Below are 15934 nucleotides of genomic sequence, written 5' to 3' on the forward strand. Positions count from 1 at the left end.
AAGTACTGATGCTTTGTAACAAAATTTGATTATAATCAAAATTAAAGTTTAGTTAATCCAATTCACCGTTCAGCTCTTGTTCAGATGAGAATCTGGGAAACCAGTTCGGCTCAGTGAAATGCAAAAAGTCAAACATTTTATAGGAATTAGTCAAATATATACATATTGAGGTGTCATTGGCAGGCAACACTTGACATTAATATTCCTGTGATGCAATGCTGTCCAAAATTATTTCTAAATACTTTCTAAATAGCAAATTCTGTAACAAGCAACAAAAATTATCTGTGGTTTGCCAACATTGCTACATGAGCATAGATTAGAAGCACTACAGCTTTAAACTTTAGGGCAATTGGCAAAGAACAACATCTACACGATATACAGTCGACCCTTCTGCATCGCAGCTTTTCATTGCAGTTTTGATATATCGCAGGTTCGGCATAAGAAATTAAATAGGAATTTTTTGGGAGTTTTGAAAAAGCTGCAGACAAGACACAAAATGTTTAGTAACTCAAATATATAAAACATATGTACAGTACTGGCTTAAAGAATGACAGGCGTGTTTACTGCAGCCTCTTGCGTGATATCTCGCAGTGATTTTTGTGTATCATGTTTCTCATATCTTTTCACTTCACTTGCCAAGGGGACCAAAAATTTTTGTGATTTTTCCAGCATGATGTGGAAGGCTTGACTGTATATCAGAACTAGTAATATCTTGAAGTGTGCTATCCTTTATTGATATTCTCGTAAATTCATTTACTGCAATGGTGCACACAAGCTATCCGCCTTAATGCCCTCCTCCTCTGTTTATCAGATGATGCCCCATGCTTTGTGAAGCAGAATGTCACTGTCACTGCCAGTCTCCAAGCGGCGGTTTGCACACTCTTCCCAGCGCTGAATCTTGCCATCCTCCACCAGAACGAACTTCCACTCTGCCTGTATGTCTGCAGGCAGTGCCACAGTGTCGACCCACGACCCATCGGGGGACGGGCAAAGTGGCACAAAGCTGGTCCAGTCACCCAGTTCCGGGATGCTGCCTGTAACGGCCAGCTGCTGGGGGGGTGAGCTGGTAATGTAGTGCACGCCAAAGTGGAGCGCCACCATCTGGGGCATAGGTGGTACGACCACTACCCTCTTACCCATGGGGTCGCCATCTAATGAGTACTGGCACCTAGACTCCTTTAACACACTTTCAGCAGGGTCTGCATCTCCTTGATCCTCTGCATACTTCTCTGGGAAAGTACAGTTTGTGTCCAAGATATCCACAAGTCCTTCATGCTCACGCTCAACCTGATTGGAGTCACCAACCTCTGTACTGATCGCTGCAAATCGTTGGCTACTGTCCAGGGACCCTTCTGTGACATTCACGTCCACGTTCTTGTTACAAATCTGACCCATCACATTACTTTCTGTCTTACTTTCGGTCATATTTCCTGCCCCTGAATCATCATTTATATGGATGCTGAGACACTCATGTTCGTGATAGTGATGACTATTTGGAAATTGACCGTGAACTTCAGTGTCCATCTTGGGCAGCCTGGGGTTGTCTTGTACCTGTATATCGCAGCCAGACACCAAGGTTCCTATAGCCATTCCAATCTCTTCAATGGTACTGTCAGTCTTCGTATCAGCATGATAACCACCAGTCAGCTGTCCTGAGAGGTCAGGCCGGTCATTGTGATAGTTATCATTACCGCTGCAGCTGAGTTCTTGTTGGCCAACCATGCAGAATTTTGGTATGATGTAACTGCTGACGTCACTGTGTGCAGGTGGAGTTTCAGCTTGATTGCTTGCATGAAGTTGAGCGGGATTTTCTCCCTGGTCCTTTCCCAAGCCTGACTCAAAACATTGGTTTAGCTCATCTATTGTTGTGGCACAAGGACACAGGTTCTGCAGTTCAGCGGGCAGCCATACGTCTTCTCTGCAGTCCACGGAGTTCTCTAAAATAAAAATATGTTTTTTCAAAAAGGAAAACAATTAAGACACAACATTACATTACATTATACTTATCTGTAAAGGCCCCTCTTTCGTCTGCCTAAAGCATTCGTTTTAGCAAGGACATATGTTATGTTTCATTTTTCAATGACTGGGCTTAATACCACCATTATCGGAATCCTACTAATTTAGTATGGACGCTCTTCTGGCCACAAGTACATAAAATAATGGCGCTTGGAAGAAATATATAATCAGCTCCTGTAAGGCGCCGTACTATCGGCTAAAATATCTTTCGTGTATTTGAACCATTGTGATCTAAACTAAATGACCTTCGTATGTGCTCTCTAGTTTTAGAATAATTACAGCCGTAATAGTTAGTCGTTGTTTAAGTAACCGAATAGGTCAGGAGATACTGAAAACGTTTAACGCAATGATTTCATACTGAAACCTGAGCTGTTGCTCTTTCACTCTCGCCCATATTGCATCTACGCATCGACTGGCATTTGAACTTCCAATGAGCTGAAAGGACGTTATACTAACTGGCTGTTAGATATATAGGGTAGCACCAAATGGCATGTCCATGACCTTCTATGAATTAAGTTATGCTGATACTTTCTCTTTAATTTCTTTTATAAATCGTTATTATTTCTTTGGCTTTCCATTTGGCGTATTATTGTATGTTAAAGTATTATTTTCTTCTATTACATGTTTGGCAGAAAGTACCAAACAATTTTTTTTTTGCTTTTTTTTCCCCAGAGAAAACGTGACATACACCTGCAGAATGAAAAAAGATCATATCTAAATCACCTACGCTAATCCAAAAATAAAGTTTTCTTTTTCTTTAAATCCTCACACAGCAGGTATTTCATATTCATTCAAAATGTAGCCTTCAGAGCGTTTACATAGCTCACACTACTGCTATTGCATTAGAGAACTGTGTATGGTCTGTACTCATATTGCGTTTTATGCTGCAGGGAAGCGTACTTATTACCTGTTAATTTACTGTCACATGGGGCGTGTCTTTCAGTTGAGATTTCTTTCCTCTCCGACGCGTATTTCTTGTTCTTCTTCTCACCGGTCATAGTCCTGTATATAGCAATTACAGCCCAGAGGGACAGCAAGGAGAAAATCACGACTCCCACCGCCGGTCCGTATCTTACTACCGTACAAAGAAAGCGATTGTTATCGCGCCGTCCCGCAGCGATCGCTTTGGTTTTTCTGTGAATCATTGCTGCAGAAATGTAGTAGCCAGTGCTGAGTTGATGTCGCCGGAGGGAGCTCCCTCGGTACCAAAGCACTCCCCCGGCTCCTGCGCCTGATACCAAATCGGTACGAAACAGGTGGAACCCGCTGCCTATTGGTTGATAAAATCGTAGGGCCACCAGCAGCCCCCAAAATAGATGGAAAAATAGAAAGTGCAACATTAAACATTAATATATAATACTGAGAGCAACCAGTGGTCACCAGCCGGCGGGTATTTTTTTTCGACCTTGGCACTCGGGGAATAGTTGGGGACGCCTGGCATAGACTGTTTATGATTTTGTAATTCAAAATTTTCGGAATATCAGGGCTAATAGCATCTAGGTGCTTTTCATACATCTTGATATGCCACTTTTGAAGTTGGTTGGGTAGGCTAATCATGGCCTTGCAAATTGACGCTTGTGTTTCAAGCCCTATTTCGATAGACTGATTTGACAGAAGGTAATGATTTACAGAAGCTTTTTCGATTAAAATTGAACATGGAACTATGTTTTTCTTAAAATATACGTTGCCATCTGTTGGACTATGTGTATTTTATACAGTTTTGCCTCTCAGCTCAGTAAATATCATCGTCCATTATGATCTGGTAGCCATTTGAAATGCAAGACTGGTTCTATAGGCCTTTTATTAAAGCAAAAACTACTTTAAAAATAATTTCACTTCCATTATGTTTTGTACACAGTGGATCCAAAAGCATCTACTGTCCGTTGCATCAATTGCGTTATGAATGCGCCCAGTCCCTCTTTTGACAACAAAGACTTTTGAACTGTGAGTCACTGGCCCATAATATTATTGTGCAATTCTTCATTATTTAAAATATATTTAAATCAACATGACAAACTTAAATGAAATTATTCAATATATAACAGGGTAACAAGCTAAACTGCCTAATTCCACCTTGTGAGCAAGACATACATCTGGAGAAAATAGGAGACTCAGGTAAATTAGTATTGCAAGTTATATTAGAGCACCAGTTTTGTATAGCAGTACACATTCGATTTGGGGCTAACATTGAATGAAGTCACTGCAGAGGGTCAGAGGTTAAGTTTACCAGGAAGATGTCATTCAGACCCAAGGCAAACACATTGTATATGGAGTAGGTGACATTCACACCTCAGAGTGGCATCAAAACCGTGTCTTTGATACTGAATCCATGTAGCTGATGAGTAATGATGAGTAGCAGCTGCCATAAGATCGCCATGCTCCTCTGTTAAGTGGAGGTCATAGTGTTCATGAAGCTTCTGGTTCTCTCACCCTTTTTCTCTTCATTTGAGAAAAGAGTGCGGAGGAACTGTGAAGACACATGTAAGCCAGTGGAGTTAAGATCTGACACTTTAATAGAACAAAAAAACTCCATGAAACTACACACACTGTAGGAAAGTCAAAGTGGTGAAGGACTTTCCTGCCAAAGGTTAAGTCTTAAGGTTAAGTAAATAGTGAAGATGCACATCATAGTTTGTGGTAGAACACAGTAAAGTAGTGTTTCTCAACCCGGTCCTCAGGGACATACAGACGGTCCACGTTTTTGCTCCCACCAGACAGTCCATATTTTTGATCTGGGAGGTAGCAAAACTGTGAATTGTCTGCAGTTCCTCAAGGACCGGATTGGGAACGACTGGTGTGAAGTGTTTGTCTGCTGAGTTCATGTCTCAAAGTGATGAGTACAGGCTGCTGTCTTACCCTGGGCTCCCTCAGCCCCTTGCGGTGTATGAACTCTTTGAAGGCCAGGGTCACAGGAAGCTGCTTCAGCTCCTCGTCCTGCAGAAGGCTCATCATTACAAACAGTAGCCATTTTCTCCTTGTTGACTTTGAAATATTAGCAGCTCAGATAGGAGGCCCCAGGGATGTAAGAACCAGAGAGGAACCCCCCCAGTATTTAGTTTTGCTTCATGCCTGCAAAAAACAGACCTTTTCATTTAAATTATTAAGTTGTCCCAGCCCCCCACCCCCCATATTAAGCTCTCTTCTACTTTTTAGGCAGACCCACCTTGAGGCTTGGCTGCATGAGCCCTTGGTCCTCAGGAACATCATCTTCACATGCAGTCTGCTTCCATGATACCTGTGGCTTGAAGTACAGTACCAGGCCCAATATTTAATCAGTGCTTCTCTAGGTGACTCTGTGGTATGATGAACAAAACTTTAAACCACTAGTTTTATGCATAAGCAGATGTCGCTTATTAGTTCATAGGAGTTTTACTTGCACAAAAATGTTCTGAAGGCAGAAGGGAAAATGATTGGTTCAGATAGATAACCAATCAGATAATAGAGGAGGTGGGTCCAAGCAACTAGATTAGGCAGGACCAAGATATCTGATTGGTTGGTTCCACCACCTCTAGGTACTTGTGTCACTACCGAAAATGTTACACCTACCGAAAATGTAACTTCCGCTACTACGCATGCGCACATTCATCACGCATGCGTCCACGAAACCACATTTTCTGGCACTTCTTTATTACGCATGCGTAATGTACACTTCCACAGGCCCGATACTGCGCATGTATTCACATTTTGCGGCAGACCGTGATTGCGTGATTCAGGGCTTGGACATCGTGTATCATCATTCATTGGTCACGTACTGTGAAATGGGTCATTGATGTTTATATTTGTAGTTCAGCCGTCACTTTAGTGTGGTATTTAAACCATATTGCTTTGCCGATTGTAATATTTGCATCTGTGTGCGCGTTGTTTGTAGTGCCTGACAGTAATCTTACATAAGGTTTTTCCCAAGGGTATTGCTGAATAGATGCCTTTTCTTTAGAAAACGTAATAAAATTGGGGTGTATATCAATCTTGTGTACCCATATTGCTTATCAAGGGGCTGTGATATATGTACAGCATTTTCTAAAAAAAAAAAGTCACACCAAAATAATAGTTAAGAACTTTTATTTGCACAACATAAACAATGTTTATGTTGTGCGGTTTGGCCCAAGAAAAAACAATCCGTCGTCTGTCAGAAACAAATATAATTAGCTTTATTTAGCACCACAAGACACTGCCATAACTGACACGAGTGTGTGGTAATTACACTGATACAATTAAGAAATGAAATGACTAAGGAGAAAAAAAGCAGACTTAGTTTAAGTAACTTCACAGCACATCGAACTGGGAGTAGTACATAATGGTAACATTAAAGTAATGTCACCTTTGACTGTAAAATTGATGGCCATACCCTGTATTTTACGTTGCTCCTTCTGAAGCACGTTGGGCATTAAAGGCCTATGCGGAATAAAATCTTTTAAAGTCGAAGGACTCCATCATTATCCGGTTAAATCTTGTCTTTCTTCTCGCTGTCGACATTCTTATCAAAAATCAACAGACGATGAAATGTGACGCGATGCCGTAAAAATAGAACGCCTCCTTCCAGAAGTCGCTAGCGTGCGCATGCGTAGTAGCGGAAGTTACATTTTCGGTAGGTGTAACATTTTCGGTAGTGACAACTTGGGCCCACCTGCTCTACAGTCTGATTGGTTATCTCTCAGAACCAATCATTTTTCCTTCTGTCCTCAGAACATTTTTGTGTAAGTAAAACTCCCATGACCCAGTCATTAATCGATCTATGTATCCGCTTGCCCAGTGAAAGCTTACGGAATTTGCCTAGGTAAAAATCACCCAGCACAAGGACATGCACCCTATGGGAAATGTAGAGACACCAGTTTGCCTGAACATGTTTTTGGACTGCAAGAAGAAGCCCACAGAGCAGGGGTGGGATTCACACCCAGAACCCGGAGGGTGTGAGGCTATGGTGATGCCCAGGGAATCACTGTGCTACTCATCACTGATGAAGTCAAACTTAAAATCCAATTACTTAGTGTAATGAACTGATTATTTCAAAACAACATGGTGTAGAATGAGAGTAGAATAATGAATTCATTGTAAAACAGCATTTTATGGGTTGGCATGGTGGTGCAGTGGTTAGCCCTGTCACCTTTCACCTCTGGGATCAGCGTTCAAGTCTCCTCCAGGGTTCTGTGGGTGTGGAGTTTGCATGTTCTCCTTGTGCCTTTGTGGGGTTTTCTCTGTGCCCCCCCCCCAGTCCAAAAACATACTGAGGCTGATTGGAGTTACCAAGTTGCTTATAGGTGTGAGTGGATAGTGTGTGAATGTGCCTTGTGATGGGTTGATGCCCCATCCTGGGTTGTTCCCTGCCTTGTGCCTTGTGATGGGTTGATGCCCCATCCTGAGTTGTTCCCTGCCTTGTGCCTTGTGATGGGTTGGTGCCCCATCCTGGGTTGTTCCCTGCCTTGTGCCTTGTGATGGGTTGGTGCCCCATCCTGGGTTGTTCCCTGCCCTGCAGCCATACTGTAGGCTCCTGACCCCCTGTGTTCCCAAATAGGACAAGCAGTTACATGGATGGGTAGTATCATATTACTATGTTACTGTCACACCACCCCAGTCCTTCAATTCTTGTTAGCGATCCCCCTCTCCTGAACACTAAGCACACTGTTCCTGTTCCTGACTGTATACACCTGTCAGGTATTTCCAATCGCATGCTTAAACCCTTGAGACTCTCACCTTAGTGTGAAGTCTCGTCTGTTTTACTTGAGTCCCGATCTAAGTGGTTGATTTGGTTCTGGATTCCCTAGTGCGTGCTCCTTGGCTTGATTTCTCGTTCTAGGTTTTCCCGATACTATTTGCACCAGATCTGCCTTTGTCCTGCATCCAATTTGGATTTTTCAATAAAACTCTGTACCTGGATTCTAACTTGCATTTTTTTTGTCTTTGTGACAGATAGCATCATCAAGAAGTAACCAATACAACAACATTTGTACTGTATACTGTGTATATGGCTTGAATGACTAATAAACGTACTTGATTTGGTTATTAATGAATTGGAAAATGCAGGTAATGTTGATTGAATACAGATAATCTAATACTACTGTCAGAGGTAGTCATTGGTCAGTATTATATGTATTCTACTGTATATATTTACTTATATGCTGTCTTTCAGAAGAGAGTGTCACTCTTACGCTGTTCTGCATTGTGTGGTATAGAGGACAGATAGCAAAAACTATGCAAGTGATCTGTCAGATACTGAAATATGATCACAGAACAATATATGGGAAACTGGGCTTTTACCATGGTAAACCAGTGGTGCTAGCTAGGTAGCCCTATTATTTTGACAATACCAGAATTACGTCAAAGACTTTTTTCTTAACATTTACTTCAAAGGTTTGGGGGAGCGGAACAAGCAGCAGAAACAACCATTTTGATTCTAACAAAGGGACTAACAAACCGGGGAAATATGAGAACAGGAACATAGTAACTGATTGCAGGTGAGTGAAGGTGACTGTTAGCCTATCCCAGCGCAGGACGGATGCCAGGCAATAAGAGAGCGCACAGACACAAGCCAAAGACCCATCTGAAGCACCAAGCTATATAACCGAAATCTTTGGACTGTGGGATCAAACCAGAGTACATAGGTAAAAACCATTTGAACAAAAGAAGGATACAGATGGAAACAGAGCCACAACCCTGCCGGTGTCCACTAATATAGGCAAATACACTAATATACCCAGTGAGCCACTAGAGATAGCTGCCATTTACTTTATTTCGTTAAATTTTGATACATTACGCAAGCTGTCCAATGCCCGCAGGTTTTCAGAAAGCTGGTGGCAGTTGGCAGTTTATTAATCCTTTGACAATCTTACGGCACAGTGCAAATTTGGCAGACAATTTGCTAAACGGATTATTAATGGTATCAAATAGTACAGCAGCCAGTATTTGTGGCACACCTGTGTATGAGTGTGTTATTCAGCACAGTCTGACTGTTGTGCAGTTCTGAGCGTGATGCCGGTTACCTCGGGTGCCTCTTGGTTAGACGGGATATCTTGGGTCATCACTCGGTGTGGGTCTTCCAGGGAACGGCACAACCTGTCTGGCACACTAGAGGGCGACACCACCTGGACGGGGAAGGTCTGTGATTGTTTCCTCTCGTAACTGCTGTCAAAGAGGTCCAGGAGGGTGGCCTCGTCCAGGCTGCCACTTTCACCAGGCTGGGTGGGGACAGAGCAGCATGACAGCTAGGCAGCTGGACTACTGATATTCATCCCTTTTCTCTAAATTCATAATTACATAATTAACACTTAGATACTGGTTAATTGATGCAGTAAAGTGTGAACAACGATGGGATCAGTACATAATTAACACTTAGATACTCAAGTAAAGTGTTCCCAAATACACAGCTCTGGAAAAAATAAAGAACCACACTATATTTACAAAAATACATCTGCATTTTAAAATCCTGGTTTAATCTTGGTTCTGCTGGCAGAAGGCTACACTGGAGGCAGGTTGCTTCCAGGCTCAAAGTTTCTAAGACAGCAGCACACAAGAACAAGGTGAAGTAGGAGACGCTGGGAATGACCAAAAACCAGCCAGGTAGAGGGCAGAAGCGACTTTCTAAGAGATGACAATTAACTTATCTGGCAGTTTCTCATGAATCGGAGAATGACCTCAAGAGACCTTCAAAGGGAATTGGAAATATTAAGAGGTGTGATGTGCACTGCTAGGATAATTCATAACAGGCTCCTAGAAGCAGGATTGAAGACCCATAAAGCAAGGAAGAAGCCCTTCATCAGTGAGAATCATGTATATTTTACATTTCTCATGAATTGAGAAATGGTTTAGGAAGTCAAAATAACAATTTTGCTGTGTTCCAGAGCTGCATAATGGACTATTTAAAGAAATACGCAATCTTATACCAGGCAAATATTTCGGGAGGTGAGTAAGTTTGCGACTGGCTAACAGTATTGCAGGTGAATATGGTGAGTAAGTTTGTGACCAGCTAACAGTATTGCAGGTGAATATTTCGGGAGGTGAGTAAATTTGCGACCGGCTAACAGTATTGCAGGTGAATATGGTGAGTAAGTTTGTGACCGGCTAACAGTATAGCAGGTGAATATTTCGGGAGGTGAGCAAGTTTGCGACCGGCTAACAGTATAGCAGGTGAATATTTCGGGAGGTGAGTAAGTTTGCGACCGGCTAACAGTATAGCAGGTGAATATTTCGGGAGGTGAGTAAGTTTGCGACCGGCTAACAGTATAGCAGGTGAATATTTCGGGAGGTGAGTAAGTTTGCGACCGGCTAACAGTATAGCAGGTGAATATTTCGGGAGGTGAGTAAGTTTGCGACCGGCTAAAAGTATTGCAGGTGAATATGGTGAGTACGTTTGTGACCGGCTAACAGTATATCAGGTGAGCTTGACCTCACTCACCAGTGACGCTATGAAGCTGCATAACTGACTGATCGCTTTCTGGGTATCCTCATCCTGGGACATGGTGCTCCGGGACTTCAGGGGCTTCAAGAGCCGCCCCTGGACCACACAGGGGTTCCTGCTGCCTTTCACTTTCCAGAGGTGTGGGTTTCCTGCTCTAGATCCATCAGGCTTAGAGCTGAATAGAGTCCTGTGTCAGTCCCCAGAACATGCTAGTACTAGAGCGATATATATTTAATTCTTTTAATCTCACACATGCCATTCTGCAAGTCACCACTTGCGAAATATCTGTTCATATCTTTTAGATGCACAGTATACTGTAATTATAAGAATTTCACTGTTTTGTGCAGAAGACATGACAATAAAACTTGAAATTACAGTGGATTTAAATGTTGTACACACCCATATTAAAATTGCAGGGTGTAGTTTTGTAAAAATAAAACCAAGAAAAATTATGTCATATTTAATGCTACAGAATACCAATGAAAAATAAACAGAAACTATTTGGGGGAAAAAACCTTACAATAACCTGGTTGCGTAAATGTGCACACCCCTTATATGATACTTTGTTGAAGCACCACTGGTTCTTAGTAGGACTTTAGTAGAACGCTGATACTCTTCTCCTGAAGCCATTCCTTTCTTGAGCTGAATATATGCTTTTACTTATTATAATGTTGCAAGGTGAAATTCTTCTTCAGCTTTCTAACAGATGCCTGGGGGTTTTGTGCCAAAATCGATTTGTATGGAGAGTTATCCATGATTCCTTCTATCTTGGCTAGAACCCCAGTCCCAGCTGAAGAGAAGCCATCCCATAGCATGATGTTGCCACCACCATGCTTCACCATGGATATGGGGTTCTTTGGGTAAGCTGACTTACCTTTGCATCAAACATATTTGTTGAAAAAATTACCAAAAAGTTCTGTCTCGGTCTCATCAAACCATTTTTTTACTGGAATTTTGTCAGTTGCGATATCACAATAAAGGTGGGAAAAGATCTGACATGATTTATCGTGGTTTAATCATTTACATCACAAAAAACTCCAGTGTGTAGAATTTTTAGAGGCATTGCCTACTTATTGCATGCTCACAGAAAGTGAGACCCATGTGTGTGTTTTGACAAATTTTAGGCAGACTTGGATGTTTCTTAGGTCCACCCAGGCAAGCTTAACCAGCTTAGTTTTGGGCGGTACTCACACTGGAGGTGTTGGGGGGGGTGGTTGGGGTGCTAAGTCAACTTCCCCTCAGACATATGCACCCAAAGGCGGCTGCTTATGTCACTTAATGGGTTCAACAGCACTGGATGCAACCAAGAAGATGTCAACATATTCTGACAGAAACAGCTGATCTTTATTTACTTATTTCAGGTTAATCAGGATCATCACTTCATCTCTGACAGGAGTATAATTGCTTTTGAACATCAGTTTGAACGTGATTGGATTCTGAACACGGCCACATGTCCCATCATAAAAGGGCGTGTACACATATGCAACCAAGTTATTTTAAGTTATTTTTACCAAAAAGTTTCCGTTTTTTTTTTTTTACTGGAATTTGTGTCAGTTGCAAGATCACAATAAAAGTTGGAAAAGATCTGACATGACTTATCCTGGTTTAATCCAAAAAACCTCCAGTTTTAACAGGGGTGTGTTGACTTTTTTGAGGCATTGCATACTTATTGCAAAATCCAATCACACACCCAGAACAGCAGGCTGTGTATTTCATGGCTAACCCCCTCCATTATAGATCAGTGTTCAGCGGTGTATTAGTTAACCTACTGTGAGCTGCCTGTGGCTGAGACTTCCTGTGTCTCTGTCTCACACTGTGAACTGGCGTCACCAGCAGAATGCTCCTCTTTCACAACTTCGTCACTGTCCACGGGCATCTCAGGGTCCAACAACGATGACACCTCAATGAAAAGCTGTACCACAACCACAAATTGGTGAATAGATACATACACGTACCCCTTTCCCAAAAGGTAACAGGATACACAAACAATTCAATGTGCGTCACCAAAACCCACGTCACCAAACAGCCACATCAAGCACAAACATCATCAGCCAACCTACACACGGCTCCTTTACTCTGCGGATCTTTTTTGTCCAGGCATGCACATGGAATGGGTGTGTCTCACCTCAGGGGGCATACTCTCCTTCAGGTTTTGGTAGAGGGCATGCGGGTGCTGGGATAATCTCTGCTCCACCTGGGCCAGACGTTCCTGCCGCGCTAGTTGCTGCGGGTTCTGTTTAGACAGGTACGCTTGCTCCTTAGTGAAGCGTTTCTGAGGACTGGATTTCTTCCTGTGGTTGGAGGCACAGGCTGAGCCGGTGTTGCTGTGTAGACTGGGGCACACCTCCCTCTGCGTCTGCACGGAGCTTGATGGCCTTGCAGCCATCAACCCATCCAGCCCTGGCTGCAGAAAACGCCAGCGGCTAGTGTCAAGGACACCAGAGGGTTGCTGTTTTTCCTTATTCTCTCTCATGTATCTGCTGGGCAGCCTTTCCTTGTACCTTAAGGTGAAGAAATGAATGCCAAAGTAGGGTTCTTGGTAAATGGTCCTGTAAAATGGTTGTGCGTTGAGAGCAGAGCATTTTGGGAGTCATGGGCCACCATAACACTGTCATTCAAACAGACGGGTGGAAAAGGAAAATGGAAACACTTAAAACTTTCAAATCTTAATATTTAGTCTATCACACAAAAAATGCTGTTCATAGCTAGTTTGACGCAGGGAGACAGCCGTCTGGATGATTCCAGATGCTTTGCGGGAGTGAAAACTGTTGACTCAGAGAGCTGCGGAAGGAGAAAAGCATTTTCCATGCTATTCCAGAACCATGTTATGCCCTATGAACTGGATCTGTCTTATTATGGAAGACAACTTCAGATGGCTTGAGTGCAATTTGGTTATATTTGCAAGATGCAGTCGATAAATTGCTCAGGCAAGGTATTGGCTGCTGTCTGGCTTAAGGAAGCTCCTGTGTAAGTGCTATGCACTCTGAAAGCAGAGTTTGCATTACCTTACAGACTGTGAAATTAGGAAAGGATTTATAAATTTGCAGTAATACATGAATATGGCAGAATATATCCATCCATCCATCCATCCATCCATCCAACCACTTATCCTGGCAGGGCCAGGGAGAGGGCACACCCTGAAACTATTCCAGGTAGCATAGCACAAAAAGTGGGGATAATATATACTTGATACAGCTTTATACTAACACGTACAGTACTACTGACATTAGCTATAAAACGAATGACAATTCTGGACTGTACTTTCGAGTCATAGTTCAAAAGAAGTGAGCTTTCTATATGCAAATTAAATGGTTAACGTATGAACGAAAATCACACTTCGTCCTAACTTCCCCAAGATTGTGAATGTAGCTGACTGACTCAGAATAAAGAAGGCAAACTGAACATTAGACCGATGGAAATGTAAAATTTGTAAAAAGTTAACTAATTAGAAAAGTTAAAAGTTTAATTTTCAGTTATGCTAATTTCCCAAAATGCATTTATTTTAAAAACATATTACTTCGAAATATAAACGCTCTAGGTTGCTTGATACAATTTACAAGTATTCTATCAGTTTCTGTGTAAATGGCTTTATATTTATTTCAGTTGTACCATCTTCTGGTGAAGCAAGTAATTTTACATTTTGTCTGGCTACCGAACTTCCCTGGACCCAAAGCCGTTTTCTTACCATGGATGCAACGGACCGCGGTCAGTTAAAAGGGATTTGTTTGCCATTCAGTTCAGGTAAAAATAGCAAAGGAAATGCGCTATCTAATAATATTTACCAGAATTAGACCATTAAAACAGCCCCTTAAAGTTCACCCCCAAAGTTTAAACGCGTATTGGTTGCTAAGATACCGACAACACTGGGATAATTTACAAACGCGATTTGTAGTTTGGGAAACATTTAGAAAGAAACGATATTTGTGTAACATTACTATCTTTAAATTGATTGGTTTACATTAAATTCTTCGCTAGTTTCACAGCCAAACAGTTTAGGAAAGTTATCATGTGTGAAAAGGCTACAATGTTTTTTTTCCCACTACAGTGAAGAAGATTTTTAGTGTCGTGGTGAATCTGCAGTATATCCCAAGAAGCACGGGACATAAAGTAAGAGACACCCTGGAGGGAATGCATTTACATTGTTACCGTAAAAAAGAGATTTGCCATTTCAGTTCTGTAAAATAAAATAAATCTACAATGGGTATTAACAACAAGCTTGGCAACTTGCAGTGTATAAAACTTCAACTTGAAGCTTTAAGCATCATGTTCTGCTGTCCCCTTAAGCTGATGTGTAAAGGGGCATGTAGCATCCAGTTAGATGCCCAAGATTTCAGTTGCCAGACCCCTGACAATCAGATACAGGGTGATTGCATCTGGGTTATGTAATTGAATGGAATGAATGGGATGGGGCTTGGATCTTATCCCCGGCAGCATAGGGAGCGAGGGGTACACCTAGTGTAGTGTCACAGTGCCAGTTCACTGCAGGACTTGGAAATGCAGACAATTTGTGGGGGGAAAAAACCACCAATGTAGGATCATTTCAACAACTTAATTCTGCTTTAAGCGCTTCAGACAATAACTGATATGGAAAAAATAAGGAAACTCATGGAGCAGTTATGGTTATATCCATCCATCCATCCATCCATCCATCTTGTCTTGGTCCAGGTTGCATTTCAAGTATGTATAATGGTTTAAAATGATCTTTGAGGCATTGAATGTTCTTTTGAACCTGGGCTCTGGGACAATTATATAACGTGGTTTAGTGCAGTGTTTCGCAATCTAGTCCTTGTGTCACCCCTCCACAGTGCACATTCTTGCTCTCTCCCAACTCCCAGTGCACCTGTAATCAGGTATTTGGTGTTCTGGATTGGCTGGAAGCTGGGATGGATCTTCCATAACTAGTTATGGAATTGCCAGTCCTCAGGAAACACACCCACACACATTCTTGTAGACAACCATCCATCCATCCATCCATTGTCCAACCCGCTTATCCTACTGGGCCGCGGGGGGTCCGGAGCCTATCCCGGAAGCAACGGGCACGAGGCAAGGAGCAACCCTGGACAGGGGGCCAGCCCATCGCAGCTTGTAGACAACAATACTGGAAAATAAGTAAACACAACAAACACCTCCACATTTCTGTCATTTCGGCTGCTAGTTGTGGTCTTTAAGAGACAGAAACTCTGAGTATTATTTACATCCGTCTAACAACTAGCTGCTTGTCCTGGACAGGGTCACAGGGACTAAATATTTGCAATCTTTAATATTCTATATCAGCACAGAGTTCATCCATTTAGAGGTAAAGAACCAGTGTGTACTATCGGCCTCCGGGTCCAGGGCTGGTGACTGACTGCTCAATGTATGGTGTTTATACAGCACTCACTTGCAGTAATTTGTTCCACATTCAGTGTTTTGCTGGCAGCTGGATCTGACAGACATTAATGTATTCCAGGACCAGAAGGTGGACTGAGTGGTTTGCTAAGGCAGGGTCAGAGCCTTTCCCTCTGGGACATGAGTTAGCTGGGACTGGGA

At 42.3% G+C, this 15934-nt stretch overlaps 2 protein-coding genes across 4 annotated transcripts; both read right to left on the minus strand.

Moving 5' to 3' along the window:
- Positions 1-51: 51 nt before the first annotated feature.
- LOC111839426 (uncharacterized) lies at positions 52-4370 on the minus strand. The gene is made up of 3 exons (XM_023803342.2): positions 4306-4370; positions 2924-3286; positions 52-1937 (listed from the first exon to the last, which is right to left on the minus strand). Exons 2-3 carry the CDS (start codon positions 3159-3161, stop codon positions 808-810), a joined length of 1368 nt encoding a protein of 455 aa, XP_023659110.1. The 5' UTR covers positions 3162-3286; positions 4306-4370; the 3' UTR covers positions 52-807.
- Positions 3721-14235, minus strand: LOC111839427 (uncharacterized). Of its 3 annotated transcripts, XM_023803343.1 has the most exons (8): positions 14091-14235; positions 12531-12906; positions 12175-12317; positions 10403-10592; positions 8991-9185; positions 5180-5257; positions 4873-4950; positions 3721-4483 (listed from the first exon to the last, which is right to left on the minus strand). In XM_023803343.1, the coding sequence occupies exons 1-8, from the start codon at positions 14135-14137 to the stop codon at positions 4403-4405; spliced, it is 1188 nt and encodes a 395-aa protein (XP_023659111.1). In that variant the 5' UTR covers positions 14138-14235; the 3' UTR covers positions 3721-4402. The 3 variants fall into 3 exon arrangements, with proteins under 3 accessions (XP_023659111.1, XP_023659113.1, XP_023659112.1); XM_023803345.1 differs by lacking the exons at positions 3721-4483; positions 4873-4950 and adding an exon at positions 4984-5085; XM_023803344.1 differs by lacking the exons at positions 3721-4483; positions 4873-4950 and adding an exon at positions 4984-5100.
- Between the last annotated feature and the right edge of the window lie 1699 nt (positions 14236-15934).

This window comes from Paramormyrops kingsleyae, chromosome 2, assembly GCF_048594095.1.
Source record: "Paramormyrops kingsleyae isolate MSU_618 chromosome 2, PKINGS_0.4, whole genome shotgun sequence".
NCBI lineage: Eukaryota > Metazoa > Chordata > Actinopteri > Osteoglossiformes > Mormyridae > Paramormyrops > Paramormyrops kingsleyae.

What these genes read in the sequence shown, in the direction of transcription:
- LOC111839427 (XM_023803343.1), bottom strand. Translation starts at nt 14,137, where the DNA reads ATGGCAAACAAATCCCTTTTAACTGACCGCGGTCCGTTGCATCCATG. An exon ending in TCAGCCACAGGCAGCTCACA is followed by an intron (nt 10,593 to 12,174) that starts GTAGGTTAACTA and finishes GGACTGACACAG; the next exon opens with GACTCTATTCAGCTCTAAGC. An exon ending in TCATGCAGCCAAGCCTCAAG is followed by an intron (nt 4,951 to 5,179) that starts GTGGGTCTGCCT and finishes AGCCTTCTGCAG; the next exon opens with GACGAGGAGCTGAAGCAGCT.
- LOC111839426 (XM_023803342.2), bottom strand. Translation starts at nt 3,161, where the DNA reads ATGATTCACAGAAAAACCAAAGCGATCGCTGCGGGACGGCGCGATAAC. An exon ending in ATGTGACAGTAAATTAACAG is followed by an intron (nt 1,938 to 2,923) that starts GTAATAAGTACG and finishes TTTTTATTTTAG; the next exon opens with AGAACTCCGTGGACTGCAGA.